The 19,298-nt window shown below is 39.9% G+C and overlaps 1 protein-coding gene across 1 annotated transcript; it reads left to right on the forward strand.

Annotated features, from left to right (window-relative positions):
- The first annotated feature begins 3,555 nt into the window (after nucleotides 1–3,555).
- shox (shox homeobox) lies at nucleotides 3,556–14,030 on the forward strand. The gene is made up of 5 exons (XM_070891631.1): nucleotides 3,556–3,813; nucleotides 7,338–7,546; nucleotides 10,503–10,560; nucleotides 11,271–11,359; nucleotides 13,779–14,030. The coding sequence occupies exons 1-5, from the start codon at nucleotides 3,573–3,575 to the stop codon at nucleotides 14,028–14,030; spliced, it is 849 nt and encodes a 282-aa protein (XP_070747732.1). The 5' UTR covers nucleotides 3,556–3,572.
- The last annotated feature ends 5,268 nt before the right edge of the window (nucleotides 14,031–19,298 follow it).

Consider the following 19,298-nt stretch of genomic DNA (forward strand, 5'->3'; position numbering starts at 1 on the left):
AATTGGTCAATCTTTATTTCCATTCATTTTTTTACAGTAATAGTTAACCAAGGGTGTCTCTTTGACTTTCATTTGCGCGCATTGTGCCAACAGATCTAGCCATTGGAAGCCCACCTTAGTAAACAATCCCAAACTATCACAACATAACCACAAGCCACAAATTGGACTGCACAGGCCCGCTTGTTCATTTGCGAATAACTTTACATATCAAGGCCATCCGTGTCCGGGCTGACAGTGCAATCTGTTAATCGTAAAGCGAATGCTAACACGAAAAAAAAATCGAATTTAAAAGGGGAGAGGGATGGGGCTTGGTAGATTCTGGAGCATGTTTTTACAATACTGGAAAAGGAGGGGGTGGGGGTGCTTAAAACCCTCGAGTGGTTGTGAAAGGAAAAGAGGCACCACAGGAGACCAGTGTTGCTGTCAAGCAAGGAGCAGGCTGTAAAATAATGCACTTCACACCTCTTTCTTGAACAAACAATAACAGACCAATTTATTGAATACGTGTGTGTGTGTGTGCGTGTGTGTGCCCTGATCTGTGGGGTTCTTGAAAAGGCATCCCGCCGCTCGACAACATGTTTTTTTTAAAAGGAAGAATACACTTATCACAGATGAAACAGAACTGAGAGTGGGGGAGAAAAGATCACATCATAACTGGAATGATGTGTTCAAAAAAGTTTCCCTTAAAGCGGTACCACACCCATTTTAAAACAGAGACTATAGTTCCAGAAAGTTGAAGAGAGATGTTCTATTTTAAGCCTTCGTGACTCAATCTCGCGTGTATTCGTTTCAAAAAGTTTCTAGTACGCATGTGAGGGTGGGTGGGGGTACCTGCTAAAGGTCGTGGCATGTTTACACGGTGTTACCATCAGCAAAGTTTTAAACGTCACTAACACGTTTTCAGGAAAGTTCATTCATGCAAAAATTATTTGGAACTCGAGTGGGCAAGGAGACACTTTTAAACGAACTCTGCTTAACATCTGAATAGCGAACGCACAGAGATACTCACCTGTTCGTACCTGGGTTATTTTGACTGATTCCAGTTAGCCTTACGAAAGATATAACCGTGAAATACACACAGACACTTGTTAATCCTGAATTCCTTCCCCCCCCCCCCCTCACTCCCCTCCAATCTGGTTTGTTTGGAACTTTGGCGTCTTAAATTGGCGTTCTAAACTCTAGCTCGAAAATTGAGACCCACAACTTTGTACGGTTACTGTGTTCCTTGAATCTGATGCTGCACGATCACCCCACCCTCCTGAGGGTCAATGCACACGGTGCGGATTACAGAAAGGCATTGCGATACAGTTCTGCTTACACCGTGTACTTGTGGGAACGGACTGCGCTCTGCGGCGTTACTACAATCAACCCAAAATCAGCTTTAAAAAAAAATTCATCGCGGAAAAAAGCTACCCAAAACTTCCTTCTGACCAGATTTTTCTTCTCTCCTAAAACAGTAATACGTTGTAACTTAGTAAAAAAAAGATTTGCTCGTATCAGAGCGCTGCGGATAACGGGTGTAAACTGATCATATTTGTAACTTGGGAGGACAGAAGTTGGGTAAAGGTTAAGGCTCCTGTATCCAGTAATTCCCAATTAATAAAAAAAAAGAACACGCTAGATGATTTTTAAAGGTAATCTTCACTTTTTAATAGGATTTATTGATTTGGAGGATCCAAGCTACAATATGTTTTAATGCAATTTCAGGTCAATTTCTTCTTACAATAATAGGTGAAGTGTGGGGCACGAATTGAGTTGAGCTTGTAGTGATTGCCCATACAGTAGCCATGAGCGACCGTGTATGTGACGATGGGGAATTTGTGGATTTCTGCTCTTGATAGCAGGAAAGCGGGGTTCAATTTAAAAATATATATATTATATATCCAGCCCCTCACAACCCCGATTTTGGTGATTTCACCAAGTCGATTTTGTGGGTGCATCTCGCACGCGGATATCCCGATCATATTGCAAGGTTTTGCAAATGAACCATGTTTCCCTAACAGTGATAAAGGACGAACTCCGTGTGGATTATTTGTTCATTTGCGAGCATATTGAATTAAGGACTTCATTGCATGTCACTTTTAAAAAGAAATCCATATCGGAGATGACATACAGATGAAACAATACAATAAATGTCAGGATCAGTAATTGTAAAAGATAGCAATGATAAATTTTTCCCACCTGTATAATACTGTTAAAATTCATGTTGCGTTATTTCGGCAAAATTGAGAACGACTTTCAAAAGTGTTTTTTTTAATAGTAACCGTTTTAGTGCAAACAAAATTTTTTCCCTATTCCAGACCTCTTCTTGGTTATGCATGATTTCCAAGTACAAATAATGCGCCAAGACAAAAAAAATAAACAATTGTATGTGATGGTCGCTTAATTTCGGTGGGTGGCACGTCTCCTTAAAATATGGACCGCAAAACACATCCAGACAGGCTGATTATCCAGAGACCCACACATCTGTATCCTGAATAAACAAAAGTCACGTTTGCATTGATTAAAGCTAATAGCCGTCCTTAAATCATTATAAAAATAAATAACCAGTGACATGCTTTAATATATATGCATGTAATCTAAAACTAGATTAGTATATTTTGATCCAAAACATTAAAACACTTCTAAATGAATTGCAATAAACAAGATATCAAATTAAATGTTGGGTCGCAATAATTTGCAATTGAAGTGTCGAGTATTAAATATATATATACGCAAACACATACATATATAATATATCCACACGCACAAATGCCAAACACTCACTTATATATATATAGTATACACACACACACACAGAATCGTATTATATTTACACACACAGCAGTGTTATATTTAAATATATTAGGGTTATTTCAACAAAATGTCATGTGTGAAAATAAATGGCGCACAGTAATTATTTATCTTGTATATGTATTGGTTGGACAGATAGGTGCAAGCATTTTTAAGTGTTTTCAGTACATTAAAATTTCCATGTCACCCCCCCCCCCCACTCCTCCCCTCCCACCACCACCACCATTCGCTGTAATTGTGATGTTGTGAATAAGTTTTACTCGCTCCTACTGAACTCAGCGACTTTCAGTGATTTCCTATGTAAATAGTTGCAATACGTCTCGGCTGTTTACCCAACTAATGGGAGTGCAATAATAGGGTTGTAATTAAATTAAAAGAATCCTATTCGGTTACTGGATTATTGAGAGGAGGGCGGGGGAGGGGGGGTGGGGGGGGAGGTGGCGGTGAGTTGCACAGGTTGTAAGATCCACGCGTCTGAGGCGTACTCGGCTGAATAATTACTGAGGAGATGGAGGGAGAGGGGGGTTGGGCTCCGCTCGCCAAGTATAAATACTCTGATCTCAAATAGTAACACATAATACCAGGGCCGGTCTCCCTCCGCGACACCCCCCCCTCCCTTCCAACATCATATAACAAGGTGATCAGCAGAATAACAAGCCATCATTACAAGCACATCGGCGAAGGAGGGAGGAGGCGGTGGGGGGGCTTGTCGCCTGGCTCGGAGCCTGTTTTTTGTGTGTGTGTGTAAAGCCAGTTGTTCGAGCGAGCGAGCTTCAGCCATGGAAGAGCTGACGGCGTTCGTCTCCAAATCCTTCGAGCAGAAAAACAAAGATAAGAAGGAAGCGATCACGTATCGGGAAGTTTTAGAGAGTGGGCTAGCGCGATCGCGGGAGCTGAGCGGCTCGGATTCCAGTTGCCAGGACATCACTGACACCAGCCATTGCCCGACACACATTTACAAGGATGTAGAGAACGAGAACGACAAAGTGAAAGAATTGAACTCGGCCAGAACTTCTGAAGGTAAGCTGTTTTTTGCGCGCGCGTGTGTGTGTGTTTATGTTTAAATCTCTCTCTATATATAAATATAAACACGCCGTTCTTTCCCACTCGGAGTAACTTGCAGGCTTAAAGAGTCAGGAAGCATTTCTCTCGGCCAAGGCTTTATACGGGAACCATCGGAAATCGATCTCGCACAACACCTCCTTCTAATCCGCTCCGGGCCCCTGCAGAGAAAAAGTTCGCTACAATCCATTCGGGAAGGGAGGGGGAGCGGTGATTACTCGCTTAAATGTTAAAGGGGGTGGGAGGGGGGGAATTAAATATTTGAACCAACCATTGGAATGGCGTAGGTTACGTGTCCTCTCCCTGCCCAGCCCATCCCATCTTCTCAGGGATATTAACAGTTCAGAAGTGCATGGGATCGGGTGGATGGGAAAGCGCTTCAGATAATACCCCATGCTTTGCTTTTTCCATATTGTGCGATATTCTTTTAATAGAAGCGCGTTCACCCCCTATGCATCGGCTCTGGAACGAACAGCACCCAGTGAACGGGCAGAGAGATGGGAAAATCTTACCCTCTCGAAAACTATTCATTTAATAATCATAGATCCAGAGTTTTGGCGAATCTCAATCAATATCAATTACAAGGACGTATTTAAAAAAATAATCATTTCAAATCGTTTCGATGCAGGAAGTGGAAATGTGTGTGGTTTTTTTTTCTTAATTCATTACAAAAATCGAAAAGCTCGAACTCGGGCGCAGAGAGCAGTACATTTATTGTTTAAATTGCATCACAGATGCAGTTGAATAGCACAATCGTAGCAGTCAGCACACCCGATTCAATTGTCTGTGGAAATTGCACATGGATATTTACTACAAAGGTTGTTCAGCATCGTTAGCAGTTAGTTCATAGGATTCAATTACTTCATGTGACTCCCACACTACACTCACACGCACTCCCAATGTTGCAGCATCTTAAATCATTGTTATGAATATATATAATATATATATATATCAGCTGTCAATCAAGTCTGGCCACGACATCAAATGTCATCAATTAGGGTACAAAATATGTAGAAAATAGGTAAACTGTCTTTAAATATACACATATAATAACGATTGTGTGATAAGAATGAGGTCCTAGGTGCTAAATAGCGCATTTAAATGTGTGCGGTACTGTATGCCAGATTCATTATGCCCCCATATATATATATTAATATTTCAGTTTTATTCAATTGAAGGCAATAACACATTGTACTGGCGCTCTTTATTACCATTCGTGTCTGTTCTGAATTCAGATAGTGACTTGAAAGAAATGATGGCATAAAGTCTTCTCCTAATGCAATTATGCTTCAGATGATCGAATGAGCAGCGTTCTGAGAGAGATTTTAAACAGCGGAGGCAATCTCCATCGGTGTAAAGAGGATGGCTTATTATGATTCATATAGTTCAGGGAAGACTTGGAGCAGATTCATTTGTAATAGGATCGGATTTCAGCCTCTAACATTGTTATGGGAAACCTGGGGTTAAATAAACATAGAGCCTTGGCAAGACAGGATATTGAAAGATCAAAGCATTTCTTATGACACAGATTTCACTTTCCTGATTCTCACCTTCAAGCTAAATTTAAACCAAAAATAAAACCCATTACAGAGTTCGAGCGGTAAAACGCATTTTATTAACATTAAATCCACTTTCTCTTCCTTTCCCCCTATTCTCTACCCATGGATTCATTTTTTTAAGACTCGCCAATAAATATATATGAACTTTTGAAATTCGTTTTGTGTCATATATATATGTATATATATATATGCTGACACCAGATAATATTTCTGCAAATTATATTCAACAAATACTTCCGCGGTTTTATCAGAATCGTGATTTAATATCAAGGAGGGTGTGCGCTAACACGTGCATTATACAAGAGCAGGGTAAATGACTCGAATGATGCACGGTACTGTTTGACAATATTTGGGAATTTGTGGTTCAGACCGCAAAAAGCGACGCGGTCAATTTATTGAATTCATTTCTTAACATTAAATTTTGCCAAAGCGGTTCGAGGTGCCAGGCTGAAGAATTTAACATCTGGAGTGGAAATAAATTGGCGTTTAACACGGTGCCTGTGATAATGCGGCTGTGTAAAAATATTACATAATATCAAACTTAACCTATTTGCAAATAATGATTTGAGTTTTTTTGTTTAATCTGGAAAGAACACTTTTCGACAGCAATGAAAGTCGAAAGTCCTAACGACACGAAGCCTTCAGTGGAATTTACAAATGTTAATGCAGAAAGCTGTGAAACACGGTTGCTTGTTCTTTTTTTACCCCCTCATGAAATAAAACTGCGACCGCCCGTCCCATTAATTCCACGGCAGTAATCCAAGCCTCGGCCCTTCGTTACAACAACCTAGCTGAAATCGTCACATGCAACAGCTAAAAGATGTTATTTATGGCACGGATTCTGAGACTAGTAAAACCAACAAAAGTTTGCAATAGGTACAAATGGTCACCTTTTTTACTCAGAGACTGATCATATATTATATATATATATATATCTATCTGTTTTTATAAAAAAAAACAATTTATTTTAAGACAAACCTGGGCCAATTGCCCGGGAAACGATCTGGTGTGTAATATAGATATGATACAAAACAAATAGAGAAAGGTAGAAATCCTGCTATCTCTGGTTATTAGAATTCAGCAGGCTGACAGTCTTTGGCAGTTGGAAGTGTTCGTGTTGTTGGAATAGACCGAAATACAAATACCGTTTGGCACTAGCAGTGATCAAAGATTGTGTTGTGCGTGTAATGACAGGAGAGAGAAAAAACACGGCAAAACTGCACGCTTGTTTATGCTCTTTTAATTGGAACATATAGTTTGCTTGTCTGCGCCGCTTTGTTCTTGCAGAAATACAATGTCAGCGAGACATTTTAAAGGTGAGACTCTTCCCCCTCCCCCCCCCCCCCCCAGTCACTCTGAAAGGCAACAAGACCCTTATTTTTTTTAAAGAGGCCGCATCCCTTTTGTAGGCCTCTGTCGTGTGACTCAGATCTAGAAAAACAATCAGATCAGACAGGTCAGCGCTGAAAAGATTCGAGCAGGGTTTCCTGATGCTGTAATAATTCAGAAATAAAAGTTTATCTAAAAAGAAACGAATTTCCAATGATTTATAAGAGGTGCAAAGCAGTAATACCGTTGCCTGGGCGACCAAATGGATTGCCAAAAGACAAGTATTTTTTCATTGGGAGCAGATAAGAGTTTCTACATTAATTTTTTAAAAAACTTCTCTAACTACTCTGTAAAGAGAGTGGTATATAATTTGAAAATTGTTACATAACTCATTGCAAATTGCTCTTAAGTGGAGTGACCTGCACCTGGAATTGTGTGGCAACAATCAGATTTATTAAAAGAACATGCTGAAGTTGAACGATCTGGTTATTTTGAAGTTCAAAATGAATACATTTGTGTGTATGTGTGTTATTCCCCCCCCCCCCCCCCCACTCTCCCCAGTCATAGTTCACGAAACACAATTGTCTGTTTCAGGTATTTATGAATGTAAAGAGAAGAGAGAGGATGTGAAATCGGAGGATGAGGACGGCCAGACAAAGTTAAAACAGAGACGGAGCAGGACGAACTTCACACTGGAACAGTTGAATGAACTGGAGAGACTCTTCGACGAGACTCACTATCCGGACGCCTTCATGAGAGAGGAACTGAGCCAGAGGCTGGGGTTGTCTGAAGCTAGGGTCCAGGTGAGGTGGATTCGTTGAAAGCATCTAAAAATACTGTAGGCGCGACTTGTTTACACACACACATGCGCGCGCGATTTACCCCTGTCATATGTCATCATTAAATTGGCGTGAAATAAAATTGCTCTCAACACCGCGAGTGAAGTCGGAATTCAGGTAAAAGAATGAGAAAGGAAGGTTTTTTTTTGTAAATAGAACGTGTTTACGCTGACAGACGCTATGCACTTGCCACTGTTTGTTGTTGTAAACGCTTCCAATTCAAAATAGAGGGATTTCATGATCTAAACATCAATCTCAAGTTTTGTTTATTTTTTGAAGATTTGCATTTATCTTAAGGTCTCGAGAGTCTGTCTGAGGTCAAGTCTCCAGCGGCAAAACAATTTTTTTTGTACTAAGGAATGGATTTAAAAACAAAATAAAATTCGATTGGTTTAAATATCTCGAAAGCTTCAGAAAGCATGGGCATCAGTTTTTCAAACTGCACTCATTGAATTGGGAGCTGTTGGAAAGAAGTAGGGAGTAGAGAAGAACGAAATAAGCATTCTGAATTTCATTTCGGGATGCGATGTCTTGGAGATTGGGGCTGATTAAAGGCAGGAAACAGCAACTTAACCGAGAAAGTATACACTCTATATCGCGACTCTATGGGAAGTGTATTTTATACACGTTATATACTTTGCCGGCAACGCATTATCCAGCAGCCAAATTGCGATTTAAATTGAAATCTCAGGGGAGGTGCCTAAGCCAGACAAATAGATAAACAAGTGGACGGAGATAGATAGAAGGGTAGATTAGACCAAGGGGACAGGTCGCTACGCTAATAGATACGGTGCTTATTAGTGACGCTGCTGCATTCTCATGCCAAATTTGGGGGGGGGGGGCGGGGGTCAGCACACCGACTTGATAGAATATTGGCAGAATTAAAGCTTTTCGTGACATCAGATATAACATCGTCTCTGTGGTCAGCGCGCTGGTCACTCGGCGTAATAGAATTCAGCATGCGGGAGCGGTCCATTGCAATTCACTGCAGTAAATGTGATGTGTGGGAATTGTGTACTATCTAACTCTCCAGATGCAGGGAAATAAAACAGATGCAGAAATGAGGGCTGAGGAGGATAGGACAACAGCAGGAAAGAGAAAAAAAATCTATTTTAACTAAATCCTAGTGATTGCGGTAGATATAGGTGTTATTAACCTGCTTCTTTTTGATGTCCTCCAAACGCACACCAGGCATCTGTCACTGTGTAATTTAAACTTATGAGAGCAGTGAGGGCCAGCCGGTAATTCAATTACACATAATATATTTTCGTTTATGGCGCAGGTCTAAATTAAATGTCATTATTCACTGTCGCTAATGGAAATCAAAAAGAAATCATATTACCACCGTTTCTAAAACGCAACATTTAGTGAGGCTTAATAAAGAATTGATTGTGTAAAACGGGTTGAGACAATGTAGTTGTTTTAACTTAACATATTTGGAATCGACACTCGTCCTCTAATTGTAATTGATCTGGCTATCTCACGAGGTTTAACCCAATGGTTTCGACCGTTCGCCCTATCGCCCCATTTTATTCCTTTGTATACATTATTACTGCCTTTACAGTCAATTGGTTCTCTTTCGGCATCTAACCAGTTCTGCGTGTGAAAGTGCCACTTTCACTGTCTGCGATTTTGTCTCAAACTTTCTACCTGTGTGTGTGTGTGGGTGGGGGCTTTTTTATTTTCTAAAACCGCTGGAGGAAGCACCACCACCCCCCCTCAAATCATCTTCTCCCCTCTCCCTCCCTCGCTCACAGAATTACTCAACTCCCAAGTTTTTCCATTTATTTTGATTCATGTTCCTGTGCCCCCAAGGCGTTTTAAAGCCCACAATTATCCACCTTGCCCCACCCCCCGCAATTTCCCCGTTAATTTTATGTCACTTTCACGTGTATTCAACTTGATTAGTCGGGTTGATTTCAGGAGATCACATCAATAATATTTTTTAAAACCTTTTTGAAATATATATGTATGTGCATATGTTGTAGGGGGCTGAAGGCAGCGGTTACATAAGTATGGCTTTCAAAGTACGTGTGTTTGTAATCCATTTAAAGAGAGTCTCGGGCTAAAGCGACGTTCATTGACTTTTATACTTTACTCTCAGGGCACACCATAATGCTCACTTGAAACTAAAGTGTTCACATTTATCTGGTTAAAACGAGGAAATATTGACACTGAGGAGAGAAATTTCGTGGCTCCCATATTTACATTGACGATTATATCCTAATCCTTACTTTAAACAGTAAATCCGCTCTTCAATGAGCCCAGATCACACTACAGAGCATTGCGAAGGTATCTGGGGTAATTAAACAATGCCGTTTGAAGTCCTTGTGTTCACTAATTACACGATTTCAAATGACCATTATTAGAGCAATTAAAGAGAGCTTCAAGGTATATTTGATCTAGGAAATGCAATTAATATTAATTAACCGCATGATCATTTGGCAAATGTTGCGAAGATCAAAGGATAGATTTATAATTTTTTTTGCCTTGTGATGTTATCAAGATTGGTCAAATCGCGGCGAGACGTGCACCGGCCGAGCCTTTCCCATCGCCGTCTGTGAACAAAAAAAGATTCGCTGTTGTCGGGTGGGTGGGGGCGGGGAACACGGGGGACCACAACTTTCCACTGCGTTACACTCTGTCAAATGTACAAACAACGCTGTTTATTTACTCGGTTTCTGCCAAGACACCAAGTTAATTTATGCTTGTCATTTTCCGAAGGCGGTTTATTGAAAGGCCATAAGGAATCGCAGCGGTTTCTGTTATTAGATTACTTACATTTCTCTTTCGCATTAGTGACATTGTAGCACAGAGCGCGGCTCATTCGTCTTCCGCAGATGACAAACCGAATCAGAGTAAGGTTTATCGATTAATCGCTAAAAAAAAACGATTTTAATTTCTCTTCTTCCCTTCTCAGGTTTGGTTTCAAAACAGACGAGCCAAATGTCGGAAACAGGAAAATCAAATGCATAAAGGTATTGTTTGTCACGACTTGTGATATCTCAATACCCCCCCCCCCTCGCGGCGGTCCGGCTGTCAATTTCGGGATCAGTTTCATAACTTCGCATTAAAGCGAAAGAAGAGAGCGTTCTGTTTAAGCACAATGCAGCTTTAAGAACAGGGGGAATACGACAACAATCAAAGGAGAATAATGACTGAATTACGCTCAGGAGATAAATCTGTTTTTAATTTGCCAGATCATGCCTCCTTTTTCCTGTAAACATTCCCGCCTAGAATGCTGCTGTCCCCATGAACACACGGTTCCCTCTAGACAAAATATAAACAGGTAATAGGACCAAATTAAGGGGGGGGGGGGGGGGGGGGGGAGAGGTCACTGTGTGTAAAATACTCTCTCAAAACTGTATCCACTTCAGAACAACCGCCAAAACCGAACTATTTGAAAGTTCTAGCAATCGGTGGATTTATTTTCAATGGCCTTATGAGAAATATTATCCGTTGAAAAGTTTGGCGGCAAATAATATGGAGGTGCGACTCGAATATATAAAATCAGATTTCCCCCCCCCCCCGTGCGTTATAGGTAGCAAAATCCTTCCTTATAAACGTGCTTGCCATTTCATTAAACCTGGCACACAGGGGGTATCATTCCCCCAGTATGTGCATGTATTCAAATAATCATGTATCAACATTATTCTTTTTTTCCTTCATCTTCTCCCCTATTTACCAGGAGTAATATTAGGAACCGGAAGCCATTTAGATGCCTGTCGGGTTGCTCCATACGTAAACATGGGAGCATTGCGGATGCCTTTCCAACAGGTACTCTTTTGATTTATATAACTGTACCGTGTGTGCATTGAGTAACGTGGCGGTGAATGACTGCAATACTTTTAATCTATAGGCGGACTGTAAGACCTTATGGAACAATGTGGGCTTGCAGCGTTAGTAGCTTAAGTGGCCATTGGCAGCCATGCCCATTCCCATTTGACAGGAGGGCAACCGAGCGGTTTAATTTCGGAACTTCTTCGGTCTAATATTGTCACGAAAGCAGGCGCACAATTTGAGCACAATTCCCCTTGGCTCAATAAGCGGAAAATCGAAGGGGACTCTTGCTTGGGGTTGATTTCCGCACTGCATTTCTCCCTCAGTATATGCCATAGTTCACACTTTGCACTACTGGGGCGTTTTCTAATCAATTATGTGGCCAACGATTAATCGTGTCAAAGTAGTACATATCCTCACCACCCTCTCCCCCCCCGCCCCACCCCCTCGTTCTTATTATTTAACTGTCTGCTCAGGCTGCTCACCCTCACTGTAGTGATCAGGCATGCCCTGATTCCACATGACGGAAACACACAATTTCCTTTAACAGCATTAACAAAAATTGTAATTGCAAAATTTAGCAAAAAAAACCCATGCTTACCATTAATTTATCGTCAAGCTTAATGCAGGCAAATGGATAAGTAGTTTGGCAGTAAGAAAAAAATCAACATATACAAAGAACGCATTTTGCTTGGGTCAGGATTATGATTAGATCCAGACTTCCGTGTAATTGGACCGAATGAGAATGGCGCATAGAATTGGATCAGGTATGTCTTTCTCCGGGCTGCCTTTATAAATATTTTGTAACCTTCTGCTGGAATTTACATTGCACGGTAGAGTTTACATTATAGACTGCTTGGGGCATCGCAACTTGCCAAAAGGTGTCATTCACTTCTCTTTCCGGAAAATTTCATATTTTTTCTTAACGGATATTACTCTAGACGCAACATCAAAAACCAGATGGACATAATGGTCTATTCATCATTGTTACAACAGAACAACATGGTTAATGCTATGCCTAAATTATCTATCTATCTATCTATCTATCTATCTATCTATCTATCTATCTATCTATCTATCTATCTATCTATCTATCTATGATTAATGCCTTACCTACATTATCTATCTATCTATCTAACTATCTATCTATCTACCTATCTATGATTAATGCCTTATCTACATTATCTATCTATCTATCTATGATAAGGATTTGCCTCAATTATCTATCTATCTATCGATCTATGATAAGGATTTGCCTAAATTATCTATCTATCGATCTATCTATCTATGATTAATGCCTTGCCTAAATTATCTATCTCTCTATCTTCTATCTATGATTAATATTTGCCTAAATTATCTATCTATCTATCTGTCTTCTATATCTATCTATCTATCTAGCTATCTAGCTATCTATCTATCTATCTCTATCTATGATTAATGCCTTACCTACATTATCTATCTATCTATCTATCTATCTATCTATCTATCTATCTATCTATCTATGATAAGGATTTGCCTAAATTATCTATCTATCTATCGATCTATCTATCTATCTATGATTAATGCCTTCGCTAAATTATCTATCTATCTATCTTCTATCTATGATTAATATTTGCCTAAATTATCTATCTGTCTGTCTTCTATATCTATCTATCTATCTATCTATCTATCTATCTATCTATCTATCTATCTATCTATCTATCTATCTATCTGTCTATCTATCTATCTATCTCTATCTATGATTAATGCCTTACCTACATTATATCTCTATCTATCTCTCTCTCTATCTATCTATCTATCTATCTATCTATATATCTATGATACTTGCCTAAATTATCTATCCATCTGTCTGTCTTCTATATCTATCTACTATCTATCTCCATCCATCCTATCTATCTATCTATCTATCTCTCTGTATCAATCATCTTTCTTTATTAGCAAATGTCTCTCCATCGAGCTCAATTTACCTGCCTATCTTGGTGTTTTAATATATGCATCTTGGGAGACGCAGTGAGAAATTACAAGCACGGACTACCCCTTTAAACAGATTGTGTGAACGATTTCTGGAATTTTGAGCCATTTCAAAGCCAGAAAAAATATTTCAGAAAGGACGTTCTGCAATGTCGCCTGTAATTCATATATAGCGATGGTCATTTTTAGCCGCATCCTTTTGGAAGGGGAAGGGATGTTGAGCAATTATGGATGGTCTCCAAGAAAGAGAATAATTGAAGGACTATCTGGATGTTTCCAATTATTTTGGAGTAAGAAAAAAAAGCCTCAAAAACTCCAGAATGAAAGGTGTTCTGTTAGTGCTCAATTCGGTTTTTTTTTTCTGTCTAAATATTGATCTGGAGAGAATATATTTGAAGAACCTTTCTTTTAACAGCAACAAACAACTTTTGTCTCTTGCTCCAAGGTTCAGGCGCAATTACAGCTGGACGGAGTGGCGCACGCGCATTCGCACCTGCACCACCACCTGGCGGCGCATGCTCCCTACCTGATGTTCCCACCGCCTCCCTTCGGGCTGCAGATCGCCTCGATCGCCGAGTCGGCCTCGGCCGCCGCCGCAGCCGCCGCCGCCGCCGCCGTCAAGACCAGCAGCAAGAACTCGAGCATCGCCGACCTGCGGCTCAAAGCCAGGAAACACGCCGAGGCCTTGGGGCTCTGACAATCAGCGGAATCGGGACATCACCACCACCTCCAGCATCCCCACCACCACCCCCAGTGCGCCACTGGCGGTGACCAGTGCCAAACTTGCCAATTTCAGAAACTCCTCTACCAGTATCAGCAGCTGCACTACATGATGCAAATGCCCGATCCCGGCAGCAGCAGCAGCAACAGTACCAGTAACAACAACATGCCAGGGTTTCAAGAGCACTTCTAAAACAAAAGCAAGAGCCCCACCACAACCCTCCAAGAGTCACAAACACAAATCCGTCCTCGATTCAAATACAAACATCCAACTCTGCGTGAAAAGGGCAAATCTCACTGTGCGAGACTATCTTAAAGGGCAAAATGCACACGGGCTTGTCTAAATCAGAAAGAACAACATTCATTTTACTATAAAGAGTACCGTGGCTGATTTTATTGGGGCGAAGCAGACACTGCCCGAGATACAATCTGTGTACATACACGCGCGTATTTGTACCTATATATGTACACACACACACATATACAGGTGTTTATATGCAGAGTCATAATTTAAAGCCGTGAGATTGCTGGCATATTGCCACGTTTTCTGGGGGAGGGTAAGCTGAAGGGAAAGGTTTTTTTTTAACCCTGGCTTGGAGCTGAAGACTTGACACTTCTTGCTATTCAACCCGGCAAGTCTTCGGATTTTCAATGTACCCGATGAAATTGAGCAGCGCCAACTGTCTGGTTACCAGACTACAAGCTGTCAGGAGGATCATTGCAAAGATGACCTGTCTGGGGCTGGTCTCCATTTGAAAAAAAAACACGCTCTCTCTATCTATCTATATATAAATAAATAACTGAATGCAGATTTCACTGTACTGGTTATCACAAGGTGGCAGATGAGGCTCGTCCCGTGCTAAAGGATTGTTCGCTGCAAAAAAACAAACAGGAATAATAAACACAAATCCTGTTGGACATAAAGTGGTGGAATTACATAAGGATGGACCCGATGCTTAAAAAGGACGGAAGACTAATTGGTTTTTCAACAACCGAGACATCTTATCGTAGGAAGCAGCAATAAATATTTTTCTTTTCTTCTTCCTCTCATGAACTCGACGTTTTTTCTCCGAGGAGATTTCTTGAAGTCCTTTGACTCGATTACTGGATGCTCTGTTTTCAGTCAACAATTACCATTTATTCCACCAGCCCGTGACTCTGAAAAGTGGAGCTGTGGCGGGGGAAGGGAGGGGGAAGGAAAAATAAACAAATCAGACTTTTTTTTCAACCGATTTTTAAATTGTTTACAATGAAGTGAAGAGAAAGCGCAGAGGAAAAAAAAAACAGCATGGTGGATAGAATGGGTTTTCTAAAACAAAAAATCTATATGAAGTAACGGGTACAGTGTAGACTAGACGGTATCGATGTTGGATTTGATAGTAGAAGGTACAGCCTGCAGTATTTAAATGTTACGAAAGAGCATTTCATGACTTACAGTGAAACGCAATTAAAGTGCAGTAAAGTGCAATACTGTAAATATCAAAGTGGTTGACTCGTATGATCTACAGAAGGAGCAATCACCTCGTCTTTACAGGCACAAGGACCTGGTGATTTGCCATTATCATCGCCAAAATTAATAGGAGAGCCAAATTCGTATCTCTACAGGGCAATTACTAAGTGGTATCTTTAAGATAAAAAAAGTTAAACCTTAAAGGACTTTTTTGTGGGGGAGGGATCGATCATGTGCCATAATTCTTGGAGCTAAGCTCGATAAGTGTGTAAAACACGGCTTTCTACAGGTCAGTTTTTAAAATGCAGAATAATGGTAAAGTGTAATAAAGTTAGTGAACCATAATTTTACACCATGAACAGGCTGTCATTGCTTATGTTTAATGTCAAGATACCTGCAGACGAAAATCCTCTGCACTGTTATAACCCAGCACATGAGCGTTTTTTTTATTTATTTCTTGTATTTTAAATTTTATAAATGTGATATATTTTATTATGTCGTGTGTAAATGTCACGTTGCTTTGCGTTTATTTTTATATTTTCAATCTTGCTTTGCAGATTTCTGAATGAGACAGGTGTGTTTAATTTGCATTGTTTGTAATGTTAAATATAGCAAGTTGGAGTTTACAAAGAGTTAAAAAATCATTTCAGGGATGCAGATAATTAATAATAATAATTAAATATACCGCCAGATCGACACACTCATTGTAAGTTTAATACAGGTAAAGCAGTGGTACAGAAGACTGAAGAAATGTATTCGTTTTGTGATTATTTGCAAGCATGCCTACACATTCTGATTTACAACACAGTTCTATAACTTAGAGTCCAGAGTGTATTTTGTTGGATCATCCATATTATGAATGTACAACTTGTACATGTGAAGTTGCAAATAAAATTTAAAATATTTGTATAATGTTGTGTAACAATCATTCACCCCTTTTGGACAAGTTCTCCTTCATTTTATAAACTCTTCTGTTCTCCTTTACTTTAAAAAAAAGATTTATTTTACGTTTCCGTTTTACTCTTCCTGCCTTTGTTTCTGATCTCGTATAACGCATTCTCACTGTTCAGGCAATTTGGGCGCCTTCAATTAGAAATGGTGTCCGTGGTTCAGTCAGAGTTTAAACCTAGTTCTTTTCATTATAGAAATAAAATCCAACGGCTGAAAGAGCACATTGTAATAATATGGTAACTCTTAAACAGGCAATATGTAAGCAACGGTGTACGTTCCCTATTCAATTATTGTTTAATGCATTAATCCAGACTGTCCAATTCATCTAGTATTAGCAGATGTGGAAATTGACATGCAGTTTTATATCACTTTTAAAATAAGTTGTTTGCAATTTTTTTTCAAAAAAGTCATTTTCGTTTTTGAGAAACGGTCGTTTATGGCATGAAGCCAGTAATAAAATGGTGAATGAAACACATTAATACATCTCACCAAAATGGATTGCACGGTATGAAAAGGAATGGACAAACGCCAGTCCATGGCCTGGTCTGTCTCTGCAGATCCTACTAACATTGTATGGTTTCCAAAATGCCACGTGACTGCAATTTAAAAAAAAATTCTCCCTTACTCGTTTCCAACTTCAGTCGTGGCCATTTGCCATTTGCCCTGACTCCTGCTGTGTGCCTGAAACGAACTTTTCATCTTACAGGCAGATCAACATAAATGAATGTATATTAGCGTAATTGTTGCTATTAATGGCCGAGCATACCCACCAGCTACTGCTACTTCTTTCGCTGCTTCCACCACTGCCATAGTACTGGCTTACATAGAATTTCAACTTTACTTAAAAAGGACCCAAACCCTCAATGTGTACACCTGGCTTGTGTTTCATGTCACTACCCTGAGGTAAACTTTCAAACGAATTCTTCTTCTAAATTATCCAACCATATTGCAGCCAGTGATATTTAGGCACCACTACCTCAGTTGTGACTGAGTTCTCTCAAGCCTTGCTAAAATTGAGGTATTAAAAGGCAACAAAAACCCAAAAGCCATTCCATCAGAAAAATCATTTAATTGTAGTTAAGGTTACATTTCTCTGAACTGTAAACTGGTCAAATTTACATGTAAAGGTGTGAGTGGCTATCAGCTTAGAGAAGACATCACAAATTAATTTGTATTACAAAAAAAACCGGAGAGACAGTTATTACATTTTGAGAGTAAATGGTATCAGGGCAACTCCATTTGGCAGAAATATAAAATAAAAATCCAAATCTGAATGAATTATCAACAGTCACCAGCCACCTCCAACATTACATAAGGGGCCAAAATTTACTGTCAAAATAATGGTGAGATTAACAGCGCTCGCTGTTATTTATGTGAAAATCGCACAGCAATTTCTGGCGAGGGCAGATGCGCGAAAAACTGGAAGTTGCTGTCCGAGTTGTGGCGCACCTCCATTAGCTTCCCGAAAATGACATCTCGCTGTCTGCCTCACCACTCAACTGCATTGAATGGCGTAAACGTCGTGTACTTGCACGATAGATAGGAACAAATCTCGCCGCGAAAGTTAGGTCCTGTACATTGTAGTCTACCATTTAAAAAAATAATAAAAGAGAGACGATCTCGACCACCGGACGTCTCAAAGCACTTTACAGCCAACAAAGTACTTTTGGAGTACAGTTACCGTTGTTATGTAGGAAATGTGGCTTGGAAAACAACCTCTCTGGCACTGAAAATTAATGTTTACAAGGGTGGAGTTTCATTCCTTCAGCTTTTAATCATTGGAGATTTCAAAAAAATATATTATTTTTTTTAACTTTTTCTTTTTGTCTCTCTTAATCCAATCTTTCCCTGTCTTTATTTTGCTTTCTGTAGCTGGTTTGACATTGAAGTCACTATTTCAACTTAGACTTCTTAGTTCAGACTGCACTGTTCGTTAACGATTCTTTAAGCTGATTGGTTAAGGAGATGCACAGTTGCTTACTCCATTTACACAGGTCCTAGATGCCCTGTAGAGGGCGCCGTGCCAATTCCTCCTCCCACTGAGGGCAACATGCCATGCAAAATCTCATGGAAATGAAACGGGCAAGGGCAAGTCTAATGAATGGCGGGTGGCGGCTACAGCAGCTTCTGGCCCATTATGTTTAAACACTTCATCAGGACTCAGAGCTTTGGTTGAAATCCATAGAAGACACAGAATATCTAGCCAGTGACAATGAGCTCCAAACTTTCTTGGACTCGACTCTCGAATTACATCAGGCTGTAGAATAATGGTTTTATGATTTATGATTTATGATTCGACTGTATGTTTTTCATTGTAGGGTGAGGCAAGGCTGACACCACAATCAAATCACGTACTCACGCACAGGTTGAAAACAAGCAACTTTCCACATGCCTCAAACGTAAGGATTTATCATTTCCATCTCGAGTTGAATCATGTTTTACCCACTCATAGCATGAAAGCTGCTGGGCAATGTATTACAATGATTTATATCAGAATAAAGTCACGACCACAATCAGCTGGCATCGATTCTATTTTTGTTATAGGGGATAATAATGTAATCTTTCTTATGATTTTATTTTTCTACCTCCCTCAAAGTGTTAGGAACATAGGAACAGGAGTAGGCCATTCAGTTCCTCGAGCCTGTTTCACCATTCAATGAGATCGTGGCTCATCTGCAACCTAACTCCATATACCCGCCTTTGCTCCATATCCTTTGGTTAACAAAAATCTATCAACCTCAGATTTAAAATTAACAATTGATCTAGCATCAATTGTTGTTTGTGAAAGAGAGTTCCAAACTTCTACCACCCTTTGTGTGTCGAAGTGTTTTCTAATTTCACTCC

Source organism: Pristiophorus japonicus, chromosome 10, assembly GCF_044704955.1.
Source record: "Pristiophorus japonicus isolate sPriJap1 chromosome 10, sPriJap1.hap1, whole genome shotgun sequence".
NCBI classification, from domain to species: domain Eukaryota; kingdom Metazoa; phylum Chordata; class Chondrichthyes; family Pristiophoridae; genus Pristiophorus; species Pristiophorus japonicus.